The following is an 18,118-nucleotide window of genomic DNA, read 5'->3' as shown; positions in this document are numbered from 1 at the left end:
GTTATCTGCTGCCTGTAACTCAATTTAAAAACAAAAACAAACCAAAAACCTAGAAAAATACAAACACTTCTGGCCAGGGACAAAGAAGCATGGAATATCAATCTCTCTAAAAATGCATACAGAAAAAGAAAATACTTAGCCAGGAACATCTGCGGATTTGCCTTGCAAATTTTTAGACCTCTGCAAAAAAAGAAAAAAAAAAACAAAAAAACAAAACCCCAAGTCCTGACATCCAAGAAAGCATACCAACATCCAGACTTAGTAAAGAGACAACGCTGCACAGAATGACCCAACAACCAATGAATTCAAAATAAAAATTAACTGATTTGAATAGGTGTTCGAACTGGTCCTCCATCAGTATGGGAAAAATTTAATGTTAAATCAGCTTTGTCAGGAATTTGTGGCTCCAGAAACTGCTTTAAAAGGAGAATTACATCATCTTCTTAGGATTCAGGAACAAGAAATGTAACTATTCCCCAGCATAATTCTCTGTGTGTACTACTCCAGTCTTCCGTGCTTACCTTTGTAGAATGCCATTTTCTTGTGGTATTACACCATTTATAGCTGCCTGAAAAGAGAAAAACAATTTTGAGTCAAGCATACAAGAGCAACAAAAATACATCAGAACTTCTACAATATGTTTTAAAGAGTGATTAGCTAGCTTTAAAATATGCCATGAAATGTTCTCCATTCACTGAATATTCTTGGTAAACCATATTGTCATTGAAGTACCTGCATAAAATAAAACCCATATCTAAGTGAAAACGAACACAAACTGAAGCTCAGGCTCCTCTAAGCATGCAATGGATTTCCCAGGTGGAATGCATGGGAATAAGCTGCATGGCCCACCCTCAGTAAGTCTAACACTTTGTAAACTTGGTACACACATACAGTGAACATACTGCTTTCAAATACATTGAGCTAACTGTGCAGAGACAAGGTAGCCAGACAGCACATACACAGAAAATCTAACATTTCCCAGAAGTATCAGACCTGCACAAACCTATAAACCTGCACAGCTCCACATACACCGCATGTTGCAAGTCTGATGTGTTCACGAATTGCTGAAGTCGGCGCAACAGCTACTCAACAGCGCACATGCCTCAATCACATCTACGCCTTCCAGATAACCTGCTTCCAGCTCACACATACAAATACCATCTAGCCTCTTAAGACTGTTAGGGAATCACAGAAATGACTACCCCCAAAATTCAAACAATCTTCAGGTAGAAAAGGAAATATTTTTTAAGTAACGTTTATGTTGTTAAATACCATCCCATGCTGTCCAGATCATCAGAATAAACAAAAATATTACGTACAGGTGTATAAGTACAAACCTGGCAAGCTGCATTCAGATTTGATCTTATTTGAAATTACAGAGTTATTACCTATAAAAGGATCTTAATGAATTCTATCTCATATTAAAATGCATTACTTTTAAAATAGCCACAACATACCCCAGCTGCACATTCAAACCCCACTTCTGACAAAATTGTCTTCTCAGCCTGTTACAGCATTGCTCCATTCTATGTTGCAGAAAGTTTTTATGCACTTCCAGCACATCTGATGCTATAGAAGTTTGTATAAACTTTGAAATTATATGTAAGTCAGGATGAGGGAAAAACGTGAAAAGCAAATAAAACTCTCTTCAACAGTATTTAGAAGACAACTTATTTTAGATCGCTTTATACCACCAAAAAAGTGCTTTAAAAAATCATCTCATTTCTAGGATTTTTCAGATTTGAGGGGCAGAGAAAGTGATACCATGTGATGTGGTGAAAATTACTTAGACATTTTACTCCTCAGCTGATTAAACTGTGCTCTGATTATTGTTAGAAGACATGGGAGTAAAGATGTCAGAACCCTACCTAACTTCAGACTTTTAATCCTAGCCCAGCAGTGGGCAGATAAGGTGGAATGGCACAGGAAGGAATTTGACAAGGAATGAGAAAGAATTTAAAAAAAAAAAAAAAATCTAGAAAGGAGAAAAAAAACAGACCTCAAAAGACTATTCTATTTCCTCTTTTTGATGATCTGTATAATCACTATTGTCTTCACAGGTACATCTTTCTTAGGCTTAACAGCGAGATTAAAGAGAGCTTGTAGCATCTCACTAATTTCCATTTCCCACTGCACCAGCACCGATTCATGCATTTCTACTATCATAACTTCTACTATCCATTTTCATATATCAGATATACCTGACCTATTGGCCAGAATACTTGGTGAATGAGGGACTGGTCCCTGATGAAGAGGAGGGCTGACATTTAGAAGCTCATAAATTCCCTGGTACTCCAGGCGGACAAAAGTCATATACTGCAACTGAACTATAGACAGTCATCATCTATGAACATCATTTTTACAAACTGACACTAAAAAAAAAAAAGCAGCTTAAGTAAGTGCTTAATAAACGCTATGGTTTCTTTTTCTGTGAATATATAAACATGGCTTTTTTACAATTTCCATTAATAGTTAAGGCTACATAAGTCAAAAAGCATTACTGCTAAACTCAGCTAAGTAACTATGATATTACAGTAAGATTTACCATATATTTAGAAACAAATATTGCATAAATAATAGCAAAAAAGCAGACAAGGAAAAGGGTCACAGGTATCTGTAAGCTACAGCAACTACCCATGAGGCTGTATCAAATTACAGTGAAAACAAAGCTTCCTACCAGATCAGTTTTTAAATCAGTTTATCCACCCTGCATGGTAATAATCAGTGGTTTCTTTTGAACAACATGTCTCGTTTATCATCATTGTGATTTCTGCAGTCCTGCATAGCTCTTGATCATGTACATCTAATAAACCTCCAGGAAGAAGTGGGAGGTTTTGGGTTGTTGGGGGTTTTCTGGATTGGCTTCCCCCCTTATACTCTTCAGCAACATACATTTCATCCCTGTCAATCAACAGGTAAAGTTGATTGAAAGACAAAAATATTCTTTGGCTTGCATCTGTAGGACACAGAGAGCAGATACAGATTTTTGGACCTACACTAATAGTGATCTGCTGGTGCAACAGAATTCTCTTTACTCAGGGAAAAAGAAGCTGCTTCAGCTGTGAAGAAATACAGCACAGCATCGCATTTCCACACTACTTCTGTCAAAGATAATGTCTCAGAGGATTAAATCAGCTCAAACTTTTTCTAAGCCTAGTTAGAGGGCTTAAATACAATTGAGGGCCCAAGCTATTTTCTTTAAAACTGAGTAACTCACTTGTTCACGTCTCCAGTTTTCTAAACTTGATTACATTTAAGGGCCACAGTAGTAAGAAACAACAGTGGCAGCATTATGTACTTTTTTGATGGAAAGATCTCTATTAACCACACTGTAAAAATAAAGAGTCTGGACACTGTTTGTTAAGCAAGATGGAAGACTAAAATTACGTAGACGGCAAATACTAGCAGTGCACATGTAGGTATCGCATAGATATTAAATATCCATGTTCTTACAAGACATCTATACGTAGATCCTGCAAAGAAAATAAGAAAAAGGAAAAACCGTGTGCTTTAGAATTTCATAGGAGGAAGGTTGTGACTATAAAAACAAATTTTTAAATTAACAAAAGAACAAGCTATCAAGGTAAGATCTGTTCCAGGTTGTTCTTCCCCAATGTCAGTCCCCTTTGAGAGAGGATCAGGCCTCTACAGTCAAGCAAACATTCAAAGATATTAAAATTTTTTGTCTTCCCAAACAGGGATCATTCAATCATCAAAAACAGCCTGACTAATACATAGTAATTAAAAAAAGTCTTACCCTTGAAACAATTTTAATAACAGGTGCATTAAATCTGCTCATGGGTTATTAAATATAAAGATACCATGTCTGGCTCAGAAAATTTCTTCAGCTTCCAATAACCTGTTGCTGAGAGTGCTACCAGGGAAGCAGCACTCCACGCTTACACTGTTCTCATACTGTACATTCATGAGTGTCACTGCTGGGTACTGAGTACCACAGCTTCGACAGGTATTTGCCTATTCTAATGCTAGCACTATTTAAAGAATGAAGCTCACCTTAAATGGAAAATTATAGGGGTTTCATAAGATTTTTCCCAAAGCCAAGAATCTTAGGTATGTCTTGGTGCAATCCATATACAATCTCTACCCATAACACTGTTTAAACTTGGAACGGAGGAACAGAAGCGAGGATGTAATTATTGTTTCAGTGACAACATCCAAACAACTACCAGGCCCATAATTTATTTTATGAAATTATAAGTCAAATTTAGTTATTCTCGATTCATACATTTGCTTAGAGATATCAGTCATACACACAGGAACTGAAACAGTTTATTTAAGAATTTATTAAGCACTGCATGACCTGATCTAATTGGACCTGCTTTGGACCAGACTGACATCCAGAAATAACTTCCAATCTCAAGCACTCTGTGACTCCATCATCCAACAGTACAGGATGTATTAATAAACATTACTGAGAATCCTGTTCATTTAAATAAGTGGGAAGACAGGAATATGATATAATACTGGACTGATGAGTGCCAATTACAAAGGTTCAAAGTAACAATACTTTTTTTGGTGTTTGTTTCAGCAGCAAGCTTCCAAATTACAGTATCAAAATATATCAACTTTTTTGTTTCCTGCCAACATAGGAAACAATAAAACAACAGGGTTAATGAAAGGTTACCAAATTCATTAACAGTTTGGGCAACCCAGAAACTCTGCAGTATTCTACAAATGACTGAAATTACTTAAGTGCCTAAAGAACATAGTGAAGCAGACTGTGAAATTTAAAGCTTTTCCTCAAGGGAATATTAACTTAAATAGATTAGTCAGCTCTGACTAAATGTAACTATCTTTTGTTAGTACAAACAGTGTGAGAGAGAAAACCAAGAACCATAATTTCTTGATAATCTGATGAAGCAACAATGTTGATGACTTCTCTCAAAATGCACAGTTATAGTACTAACTATTTAAAAGCAATTTAGCACATCTAACAGTGACTCTCATCCCAGGGGAATGAGGGTCCTATGAATAATTATGAACGAACTATGACATTTTAGATAGCACAAACAATAAACTCCCAAGTTTAAAATACTCAGTGGTTATCACTAAGTTTGAAGATGGACTGAATTTGCCAATCATGTTATTTAAAAGCAGAGTTCTACATATATTGATTGTATATTCAAACAAGGCAGGGAATTCCTTCCTCTCCACAAACTACAGACAGGAGGTATAGAATCATAGAATCATTATGGTTGGAAGAGACCTCAAAGATCATCAAGTCCAACCGTATACCCGATGCCACCATGCCCGCTAAACCCACTAAACCACATCTCGAAGCGCCACATCTAAACATTTTTTGAACAGCTCCAGGGATGCTGACTCCACCACCTCCCTGGGGAGTCCGTTCCAATGCCTAACGACTCTTAAAGTGAAGAAGTTCTTCCTAATATCCAGCCTGACAGTTTTTAAATTTCCAGAATTTAAAAGTGACATTTAGATGAATTATCTTAGACTTAAAAGCAGATGGAGGCAAAAGTGCAGTTAAAGGTTTTTGCAGTGGGTGAGGTGGAAGAAGATCTTCCTCCAAGGCCACCTCTTGTTCCATCTCCCTTCCAATCTGCATACCACACAGTGCTTTCGGCTGACAGACACACACCCTACCCTAGATACAGATCCTTTAAAACTTTGCCCATTCAAACCTCTACCCCAGTGAAGAGCAAGAGCTTTTACAAAGCACAACATGAGATCAACTTTCCAAAACAGGGTATTGGTAATAGAAAACACATCTCTAAGCAAAAGAAGAAAGCAAGTTCAAGCAGCACGATGCTGGAAGAACAACTCTCAGAAGAGGCTAGAGAGATGTAAATACTATGCACATGTGAAAGCTGCATGAGTTTCTTTGAGATAAATAATCATATCAGCTTAATGCAATCAGTACAAGTTTATGTATGAATCGGCTAACAAAGAATTTTAAAAGCTTTTTTTAGGTTTGACTGAATTCAGCAAGTAAGACCACTTCAGTCTGTTTACTAAAGCCCACACAGAGCTTTACGTTTGTTTAGCTAAAAATTGAGAAAGTTTACATTAAACAAACACAATTCATGAATGAGACATAGACACAGGGTAATAGGAACTGCCACAGCAGATGATTTAATCCAAAATCCAAAGATGTCCAACCAAACAGTATGAACAGCTTCAGAAAGTCACAGGGAAATATAATGCAGTAACTGGCTCATGGGGCATTTTCTTTCAACCCTCTGATTTTCTGTAGACCTGACACATTCAGATTTTTAGTAATTATAATTTTTTTTGTTGTATTCCACTTAATGCAATAGCCTCATAATCCACACATTCAATTATTTCTACGAAACTCAGTAAGAGCTTTCTTCGATGAAAGGATTCATTTATTATGACTTTCAAAAACCTATATTCCTCCCCAAATGCTAAAACTCGTAAGTTTTACTTCTGGTTTAAAATGTCTGGTAAGCTAAAAGAACAAAGTTCTGCATTTTGCGTCTTTCCTACTCGTTTTGCCGTTTCTTCCTATTACATATTTAACATCTCCTTGATATAAAAACAATTTCTCTCAAATCACAAATTCAGAAAGTTTACCCCACACTGTTTTCTACATTAGCAGAAGTGAAGACAGCTCACTGTCTTAGAGGAAGGGGTGCTAGCAGCTTTTAGGACTATATTTTGAAATACAACCAAAAAAAGGTTGTTTTATTGTTTCACACAACAAAACAAATAGAAAACTATTTTAATATTTGACTGACCCTTTCAGCATTTAATCTTAGATTTACTTCTCAGTCTGACTACACAAGTGAACGTAACACGAAAACCTACATACAAAACCTTACTAGAGAGAGAGAGATGACACACAACACAAACATACTGTGGTTTTGAGTTCTGCAGAGTAAAAAAAAAGATAAATGTTATATTTTGAAAATATCGGCCAGTACTCCTCTGTGCTATCAATCCACCCTGCTTGAGGATCACTCAAGATCTGTTGAATTTACATAAGTTAAACATTTTTTTTAAAGCTAAAAGTGTAATGAACTACACTAAAAGGCCCTCATTAATCAATCTATAATACACTAGAAAAATTATGTCTTATCTTTTGTATTTTATTCCACAGCATCAAAAGGGTCATTTATAGGACTCTCTTTACATTTGTAATTCCATTGTAATTAATTCCACTTCTAATTTGGGCTAAATGTGATATTCCCACTGAAATACAATATTCTTTCTCTAATTTTGTTGCTTTCACATGATAAATTGCTTATCCTAAAGATTTAAAAGCCATTATTTTATTTTGTATTCAAACAAAATAAATGGATGATAAAACTCTAAATGCTTTGTACAACAGGGAGCTAAAAACAAAAAAAAAAAAGGAAGTAAAAACCGAAACTGAACAAATGTTATCCAGAGAGGAAAAACAAATAATTAAATGATAAGGTATAAAGGAAAGCATTAGTGAGACAAAACATGCATGAAAGGACTGAAAAAGCAAAAGTGAATTTTAAATTGCTTCCAAACTATAAATCTGAATGACAGAGAAACGTACTTTTATATACAACAGTAAAGCAAAACAGAAGCGCCAAGATTTATTAGTTCCTTTTGACCACAGAAGTATTTCTTACAATGAAACTAACTTGCAGAGTTCCGCTGTATGCATATATTTCAGTAATAACAGTAAATGTTTTGAAACAATGCTCGCCTAATAACTTTCTTTTTGGCAAATACTAATTTGGACTTGTATTTTCAACAGAACTGACAATAATGGGTAATGCCAGATGTAGACGTACCAAGACATTTGTGGTGACCTGCTGATACTGTGATTTCAGGAAACTGCATAAAAAGTAAGACTATGCATAGACTTCTCTTGTGATCAGCTTACAACAAGCAAAAAGTAGAAAATTTCAGAATAAACAGTGGAAGTTTTAGTGATGCTGATAAAAACATACTGCAAGTATTAGTCAAATACTGCAGTCACTCTGGATTAATAAAATGAAGGTTTACTGAAATCAGCTGTAATACAATCACTTCTTTCTGCCTCAAGACATCGAGATTGTATTATGAGATTCCCAAGCAGAGGAACATGGCTTCTGTGCAGCTTCATGCAACTATCAAATCTTGCCTGTTACAGGCAAGTCTGCGATGTGTTATTCTAAACAAGAAATTCCATAAAACCTTCTGCCGAAATACTGATTATTTTAGACCAAAGGCTTTTTACAAACAAGATACACTATCACCTTCCTACATACACAGCTACTTTGAAACCATTACTTAAACTCATAGTAGCCGTTACTTGTTAAAGTTATAAAAAAATATTATTTGCTTTAGATTTTTAAATGAATGCAATAATATCTACATTTAAAAATTACTAATTGTGCCCCAGTAGTAACAGAAGCAACCTCTACCTTTGTGATCTTTGGCAGACTTTTCAAGGCAGAGACATGAGTCAGCTTTTTCCTGGAGCTTGTGTTATAGTTGCTGGTGTTTCCCTAGCTTTGCAAGTCTCAAAGTATTTCCAAGTACTAGACGTGAAGTTACACCCACAAAGTTTTTAGAGAATGCCAACATTTGTCCCCATCGTGGTTAAAATTTAACCAAAAGCTGTAATTGAACTACAATGAAATGTCTTCTATGCATTCTGCTTTATTTCAGCTTGCTTTCTTTACAACAAATATACTTCATGAAAAGCTGCAAAACAATAGAATTGCTAATAAAGCAAAAAATTAACATTTCATCAAAAAATGCCACATGAATATGTTCATACAGATGATTCACTTCATCAGCAAGAGAGCACGCGTTGAAATAGTTTACAATTAGCACTCTAGATGTGGTTTCCCATTTCTCCTCACTTCTTTGGTGGTTTCAGCAAACTTTTTCCTGTAGTTCAGTTCCTACAACATGCCGAAATGCACTATGAAGCTTTTCAACAGTTAGATATATTTCTATAATCCGGGGGGGGGGGAACCTCGCATTTTGCTCTGTTCTTTAATTTTATATTGTCACTGCATTATTTCCAAAAGAAAGTACAATCTTAATAATAAATTCATAACTGGATATATTTTCCTAGCATAATAAACATATTTCTAAGAAGCTTATGGATCAGTATCTATCCAAGCTGAAACTATTTCAGCTGGAATAAAGGACAATAACCCACTCTGAACTATCCACTCAAAACTCATTCATATAGAAAGGGAGATGAGTACATCATGACGTGTCTGCTACTTTGACACACATATATGTATCCTGGTCCTAGTCATTAGTGTCACAACTTTTTACACTAATACTGCTTCACCTTCTAACTTAACAGAACGAATGTTTATGCTTGATATCAAAACATACTTTGTTACTCGTTAAAACATTAAGCTAGACTGTAGGAGAGTCAGATAAAACAAAGGCTATGCCTGAAAAAATGACTATGTACTGAACTCCCACATTTCTACTCCTCTTCTAATTATTTTACATACATTTGAATGACAACACTAAAACGCACAGGTTGGGGATAGCTACCCCATGACAACATACTTTTTGTTCAGTCTTAAAAAAGTGTTTTTTAAAAACCACTCATTGTCATAACACACTAGCTCTTAGCAAGTACTACCAGGGATGAAATCTCAGGACGCAAGATAATTGAGGAAGTCCTAGAACTACTGCCTACACACTAAGGCTCCTTCACTGAAAAGCTGTAATAACATGAAACATCTTATACAACAGTATTCCAATTACCCTAACCGTAGTCAGCAACTGCCTAATCACTAATCCATAATAAAAGCATAATTATGCAAGATTTAGCTTAAAACCTTGGAAACCAGAAAATCCTAAGCCAAGGTATGTAACCTACAACTTGTCTCACAATATTTTTCCTTACACCTCACGACAGCCTATGCTATACTGCTGGTGCTGCAGCAACTCAGGTCTTCCAGGACCAGCTGAGGAGAGTTTGTTTAAATAAAACTAGGACAAAACTGTTAAGATAGTCAACAGTATTATAAGTAAATCCATTTTAAAAATACTCTGCTTCGAAAGTCTGATGGGTCTAGATGACTCCTAGCTTCTCTGGTAAAATCTTTCACAACTAAGGTTCACTTGCAAAATAGTCACAGCATTAAATTATTTAATTTAATTCATTTTTCTTCTACTCACACATTCCCAGCATGACTCCATGACAGACTAATCACTTCTCAAACACACGTTTATAAGATGTATGCAATTTTCAGTTCAACTAGTCACAGAGTAATATAGTGCAAACTACTTACAGATACCTCATTACCAGCCACTTTGCTATCAATATATTCTAGAAATTTGCTCCAAATTTTGAATGTCTCAGGACAAATTAACACTAAGCAATTTTCATAGAAATTGCCAATACAGAGGTACAAGCCTCTGAAAATAACTATTTGTAAAACGTAAGCCAGGTGGGTAATGCATATGCACAGCTAACAGCAATACTATCAGGCACTACTCTGATCTCAGGTGCTGCTTTTTGTTTATTCTCAGTACACAAAACTCTGTGTTACAAGAAACAAGAGTCTTTTTCCATGAATGGAAACCTAAGTTTATTAGTCCAATTTCTTGTTTGATCACTATGCAAAAAAAACTTAAGTAAAGGAGCTTATTTCTTAAATAACTAAATTCCATCTGTTATTTAGAAAGGAGAGACACAGCTTACTTTACCTTACAATGTTGACAGCAAAGTTTTAACGAAAAGTCTCCTCTGCTTTCTTTCTGGCCAGACATTAAAATCTCATACACCTCATCACAGCAACATGGCTACACAATATAGCCATAAAATACAGAATCACAATCTCTTTGTTATTCTCCAGTGAATAAAGCAAGCTTTTTCTATTAGAAAAATTAAAATCAATAGTTATGAAACAAAATAAACTATTTCAGATTAACATAATCCCCTTAGAGTTTAGAAAACAATCTACTAAATTGCAAGTTAACTATTGCATTTGCTATAAATTATGAAGGGCTGAAAGATACGATTTCTTCACAAATACTGAAGAATTATTCCAGTTTAACAAGAACAAAAGGGTGTTCATCTAGAAGATACTTTGCCCAAGCTATACCAGTTTTACCCTGGGGGAAAGATATACACCCCATTACACCTTCCTTCCATCAGGAATGTGAGAATTAGTCCCTTCTGATGAATCAACAAAACTGCAAAGCATATATGAAACAGCACTAAAGAAAACACGTTTAAAGCCATGACTCTTAACTGCGGGGGGGGGTGGGGGGGGGGGGTGTATATCAAACCCTAACCTCCTTGAGAGCCAGTTTTTTCATCCTCCCAAACGACTGACTTGAAATTGGACAAAATAATTCATGTATTCAACCCTAACTCATGGTTTTCCTAAAACTGCGAACTGCATATCCCTTGGCCTCAATCCATTTAAACACAGTAGACCAAAATGAGCCCTAAATACACTTAGTCACCTACTAAACAAATAATTTTATGATGTTAATATTTTAGCAGTGCCTTGAAAATAGGAGACAAGAATGATGCTGCACAGCACTGTTTTTCCACAATGAAAGCTCAAGTCTTCCCAAGCTCTGAGGCTGTCAAGACTTCTTCCATGAAATAAGCACCGTGTTTCAGCAGAGGAGCAACTTAAACAAATTAAACTGTTTTGACCAAATTCCCAAACAATCTTTCTCAGACAATGCTTTGCCCTGGTAAGGAAACATGGTAATTTCCTCAGGGGTGGGGGAAGAAGAGTTTGTATTTCTTACACATTCACCTGCCTTAGGACCAAAAAAGAAGGAGACAGAAATAAACTGAAGAAACCAAACCTCCCTCTGGGTCTAGTACACAATTTAGCTATTATTTGTTAGGGTAAAGTGCATTTTGAGAGGTTTCTTTGTCCCTGAATAGTTCCAGGCAAGATCCATGGGAATCTAATAAAGTTTTGAGACAGCAGACTACAGATGAGAAAGACAATTAATTTCAGTTTTCAAATTTTTCTCTACAGACAAGCCAGAGACTGCCACCTTCCCGGGCTCTTTCATTACAGGGGGAACTCTATGAAACTTGAGATTCTTGGATATCTACACAATATCAGCAGCTACAGCATTGATTACAGCTTTCATGGGTTTTCTTACAAAAATTACAAGATATGGCAATGTTAACGTGAACCAAGCAGTGTTTCTCAACCTCTTTTGAAAGAGCAACGGGTCATTCAAACAAGAAAACAAATCCAAAGATGAGCTAAGTTTTTTTGGAAAAAAAACCCCAAGGGACCAATCTATGTAATAAAATAATAGTTTTATTCAAAACAATCAAAGTTTAGAACACACAAGTTAGACATTTGCTACTTTCATTCTCTCTTTAGTATGTTTGTTTCCTTGCCTGCATGTGTCAGAACATGTATACGACATTTTTATTGGGTTTGGTTTCATTTTATTTTAAACTGTAGTTGCTCTGTTGACCACTTTCTGATGTCTAACAGACCACTTGCAGGCAACGGACCAAGACTGATGCAGAGACACAACAGGATCAATTGCAATCTGTGATCTCATCAGTCATGTGAAATGACTGTCGCAGTGTCACTTTCCTGCATCACCTGAGGTAGCAGCTACTGCCGTTATTAAAAGTCTCAGAAGAAAGCAGCTTGGATTTGGTAGGACCATGAAGACTGGGCTACCTTGCTGCTAGCAGAGGTAATCTTCCTTCCTTGAAGCACATTACTGAAGTGACAAAGCAGCACTCTTATTCTGCATTCTGCAAATAAAGAATCTTAATTTCCTCCAGATGTATTAGTGGTGGTGTTTTGGTTGGTTTGTTTTTTTTTTTTAATAGATGAATGTGCGTACAGCTATGTGGAAAGCCACACCATGCTTACAACTGCCTATAGATCTGCACATTTCATACAGTCTTCAGTGTAGAAAATATACAAAAAGGAAACATCTGTTTTACCCGAGATGAAGGCATTCAAAAGTAAATAAAAACAATGAATGTAATAATCGTGGCTTTTTAAGTATTAGCTAGTCATCTTTGCTACCACCCAGCTGCATAAAATACACAGCATGCATCTGAGCTTACTCAAAGAAACAGAAATGTCACTTTCAGAGCTGCAAAAAGCTGGAAATACAAAGAATGAGAAATCAAATTATTTTCACAAGCAGAGATCCCTATTTAGCAGAAAGTACATCAAAGACTTCCAAAAGGGATTTCTGTAGTTGTTTGTGAAAGAAAAGTTCACATACAATTTAATTGTGTCCTACTAGGAGAGATTAATGCCGCAGTTGGATACACAAGAAACCTGCAACTCCTGTATTTCCTGGAGAAGGGGCACTGTGCCCAGCAGACGCTTGCACCAGCGGGATGGCAGTCCACCAAGACTGCTTGTCAGTACCTAACTCAGAGCTTCCTTCCCCCTTAGCTCTGCTGGCAGCAGGAGTTTGAATGCTGTCCAGGCAACTTAGTGCAGTAACAGCAAGCAAAAACTAACTGAGCTGACAATAACATGTTCTAAGGACACCAAGATCCAGAAGAGGACACCTGTTGAAAACAAAACTTTAAAAGCTTCCGAAAAAAAAATTGGGATCCAAACCTCTGGTTCCCACAAGCAGATGTGACTGTTCATTTGACCACAGGGAGAATGTTACTAATACACAGATAAGCCCGTGTTCCTAACAGTGAAAACCCCTCAGATCTCCTCCTAATGACAGGAGCACACCATGAACTTCTCACTAGTCCCACAGTGAGCGCTGTCAAATATGTGCCATATTCAGTATGCAACTCTGAAGTAAAGAAAACAGCAGGTCAACAATACAAGATAAAAGGGGTCAATGTGATGAACGCGATCACCATAATGTGTAGTCCTGGTTCTCCAGCCACTGAAATACAACCAGCTTGAAATGAAATAAGAGAGTTGCTAAACACATGACAATACTGTCCCACATTTAAGGAAAAGAAATGGCCGTGTGCCAAACTTAAATTAATCACCTAGTTTCTGGAGGCAGACTAATTCAAATTGATCAAAAAAACATACAAAGAGATACCACATCAAAGATTTTGCAGGGCAAACCGTTAGAAAGAGAGACAAAAGACATCATTAGTGTATTAGTTTTTACCAACTTGCACTGAGATTTACTACACATTAGAACAAAAGAACTAAGTTAATCATTAGAAAGCAATAAAAGATACAAGTGATGGATTGCTGATAACTGTCAAGAGTCAGTGGCCCATTTTCTGCCTAGGAATCCCATCTAAACTGGCACCTCCAGCACAAACAAAAAAGAAAAATTGCAAAGCCCTGGTCATTTTTCCCAGTTCAATTTTTTGTTTTGTTTTTTTCCTCACTTCTTTCTTTCCAAAACACAACATTACATAGAAGTAAATATAAATATATAAACAAAATAGGTACTTACATTTAAAAATAAATCCTGTCTGACAAATAACAACTATATTTAAGAGGTTTTAAACAGTGAGATGCAAAAAATCCTCTTCTTCTAAGTTACCCATTCAAAAGACAAAACTACAGTTGAGTTGAAGCATTATAAAAACAGATGTTCAAAATATACAATTTCTCTTTCCAAGGTACAGAAACACTTCTTGTCAGCTGACTCTTGGAAGCTGTGTATGACAGGAACTGCAAGTCATCACTTTTCCAGGTGCACTAAATTGCTAGCTTTACCAAAGTTATACTGTGCTTTGAGCCTCTACCAGAATACAGAACAACGAAGCCAAGTATAGCAGAAAGGCACAAAGGTCATTTTAAGACTATATTTTGAAAATAAAAACCATTTTTTTCTTTTTTATAATCACTACACACATGTTTACAGTGAAGTGAATATGGGATAATCCCCCCTCATTTTGATGAAATTTATTTTCTTCCTAAAGTGATGTTAAGCAGTATCTACATTAAAATGTCTATTGGAAGAGACATGAAATAAAAATAATTTTAAAAAGTGAACAAGAGTAACAGAAATGGTCATATTGGAAAAAGCAGAAAGTTAAGCAGGGTGAATCCTGCTTTTCATTCAAAAACCTTCTCTGATTACCAATACAAAATATAAAGTCATGCTATATGTGAAGGATTTGAGTTTTTCATTAAATCTGTGAAAGGTACAGGATACCAGGTTTGAGGGGCAGATGCAAGCATCTGATTTCAGGAGAGCAAAGAGTTATCACCTATGTAATAACCTCATTTATACAAAGGTCCATATTGCATAAGGTCAAGTAGACTATAGATTCTTGCATTAATAGGTCATTTTGTTTAAATACGTACCATCATCAGAAATATTTCAACAGACACATAGTTGGGATTTTTCATACTTTTATTTTATTGTTTTTACACAAAGTTTAAGATACATTTATACTGTCATTCTTACCTCCACATGCCAAAACACAAGGTCATAGTTCAAATGGGCAAGCTATGAAACCATCAGACTTTACAACGGACAGAACTTCATAACTTCTGCTTCCTCAGATGTTAAAAATGATTGTAAATTAATAGCGCTCAAAGAAGTGACACTCAGGCAATAACATATCAGCAATCCTGGCAGGCTTAAGACAGTTGGATCCGTTTATTGCAGAACAGTTTCATAAAGATGAAGGCCTGAAGAGATCATTATATTATCTATGTTGATCTTCTGTATCTCACAGAACAGAAACATTTCATCACCCAGCCTATAATAAGCCTAGTAATTAGGCTACAGTGTTCTAATACAGAAAAAAACAAAAACGTAAGCTGCTATCTGTGCAGCAGATCACCACAAAGGCCAAGTCATATGCAACACTGGGGAATTAATTATTGGCAAGATTAGACTTCATGATCCCACTGAGCAATTCATATGCTGTAACTGCATGTGAATTCCTATTCAGCACTCTCGTGATCAATTTTAAGCATTTGAACAAAGCCTAGCTACCAAACATTTATGAAAGTCTCCTATATAATTTCAAACAGCTACAAACATGATTTGAACAGTGAAACATATACAACTCTGATATAACTAAATAAATTGGATTTATATGTAAGTCAAAGACAAATTAATGGCAATTTATATTGTCTTAAAATATCCTATATAGAGGAATGGACATGAAGACTTCTAATTGGGGGTGGGTAATCTTTAAAAGTTCAAAAATAAGAAGCTGATGTTTCAGTTCTAAACTGAAAAGAAAAAAGAATTCAGATGAATTCTTAATAAAAAATACAAGTGGCTATTAGAAAAACTAAACCAAGAAAGGATTTCTTGGTTTGGCTTCATTCAGGTTTGGCTTTGTTTAAAGGTAAGACCAAATGTCTAAAAGATACAAAACACAGTAACACTCACTTAAGTCACAGGAAAGATACTGGTGACATTTTAACCCTTGATACTAAAATCTACTAGCAAGACCAGGAAAAAAAAAAGTATGGAGAAAATAAGAAGCAGGAATATTGCATCAATGCAAACAAAGAAATCCTCAAAGAAAAGCTTACACAAAAACATAAGACTTGTAGCATGACATTAGAAACTTGTTTTGTGAACTGTATCACCTTTGCTGCCTCTGTGCATTCTGAGGTACTCGTCTGTCAGCCTATGTCAGCAAGTAATTCACTGGTTCTGTTTTGGGATCCTTCTGCTTTCTAACTCACCAGGATGACTTGCTCTTGGTTGTTTTGGCTGAAGTCCCAGAGAAATAACACCACCCTTGAGTTCAGTCTCATAGAGTTCAAGGAGCAACAGGTGCCCAAGGGAATCTTCAACCTGGGTCCCTAGCACAGCCTCTGATAGCACATTACTTTTTTCCCCAAACAGGAAAAAGGAACTGAGATACAGACAGCCTGAATGGAGCTGAAGAGAGCAAGAAAGCAATCTGTTTGAGACAAAAACTTCCTTAACTTACATTTTTGGGTTTTTTCCCCTAATGCTGCAGAAGTGCCCCTGAATTTAGGTCGATCGCATCCTAACAGGACCTACTTAGCTTTCTACTTCATATTACCCTGGGTGCCTCATGGAAGCTTCCCTGATCAAATACAGAGCTCTGCTTTTACTTCCAAAATCACAGAAGTAAAGGAATCTACATTTAAAAAAAAAAAAACCACACACACCCCAAAAAAACCCTGAACACCTGTATAACTATATTTTACTACTAGAGGTCATGTTTACGAAAAACTTGAACTTGAAATAAGCCTCTGAATAAGACGCACAAAACGAAGGGAAATTAGAGAAGACAGCGATGATGTTCTTCCCATTTACCTAACACATTGGAGGTCAAAGGATGATAGAAAAACCCTTACCAAAATCACCACTAGTTCACTGCTGTCTTCATGATCTGTGAACCAAGTCCTACAAATTTGGTTTTCCTTACAAATCCACAAACTGTTTTGTTCTGTGTTGAATGAAATCTTTAGTGCCAAGCAAAAGGATTTCTTTAATTCTTTATCTCATCTAAAAAACTCCAAAACCTTTTGGTTCAATCAAAACAAAATCTTCCCTCCTTCCCAATTTCTTGGCACTGAATCCATACTTGACTACTGAACCAAAAGTATTTAAAAAAAAAAAAAAAAAAAAAAAAAACACACACACCACAAACAAAACCACTACCTACCACACATGGACCATAGACTTTTAATTTTAAAATAAAAAATGCTACTTTTCTCATAAGTCATGAGTTTTTTTCCAGGTAATGTTTTGACTTCTGAAATGCTAAAATCCCTTGCCTAACAAAGAGATGTTTGCTTCTCTCTCAAGCTAGCCACTCCCTTTCTTCTTACATTCACATTTCTTTTGTCATCTCTCCTCTTTCTTTACTCTTCTGCTTCTAACTCCCTGTTAGATCAGAATAATTTGGTTTTCACTTTCTTTTTTAAAAGAAAGCTGTTTTTTATTAAAAGGAGCCACTGTCCTACTAACGACAGACCCTTAGGGCATCTTCTTCACTTTTACTCTCCCCAATATTTTTTTCCTTCCACAACTTACCATTTCCTTTTCTTAGACACTCCTCTCATTCACCTTCTGTTTAGTTTCAAGAACTATGTACTTTCCTGAAGTACCTCTTACATTCCTAATTCTCTTTCCTTTCTTACTTTTCCTATGCCTTTTTTAAGCTTGCATGTTTGGGTCATTACTTCTTTTCCCACTATATTCTACTTCTAGATGATTTAATCATCACTCTCTCTTTCTGCTCCTTCTGGAGTCTCAAAACAAA

General features: G+C 36.0%; 1 protein-coding gene across 1 annotated transcript in view; it reads right to left on the bottom strand.

Annotated features, from left to right (window-relative positions):
- The window catches only part of LOC104161681 (FAS-associated factor 1-like), a gene marked incomplete at its 3' end in the record, with an annotated part of 86,788 nt that overhangs the window by 50,095 nt on the left and 18,575 nt on the right, over positions 1–18,118 (bottom strand). Inside the window, exon 3 of the mRNA XM_009700198.1 lies at positions 522–568. Coding sequence (XP_009698500.1) covers positions 522–568 — 47 coding nt within the window. The remainder of the gene's footprint in view (positions 1–521; positions 569–18,118) is intronic.

This window comes from Cariama cristata, unplaced genomic scaffold (assembly GCF_000690535.1).
Source record: "Cariama cristata isolate BGI_N322 unplaced genomic scaffold, ASM69053v1 scaffold22915, whole genome shotgun sequence".
Taxonomy (NCBI): Eukaryota; Metazoa; Chordata; class Aves; order Cariamiformes; family Cariamidae; genus Cariama; species Cariama cristata.
This window is presented reverse-complemented; position numbering and strand designations above follow the sequence as displayed.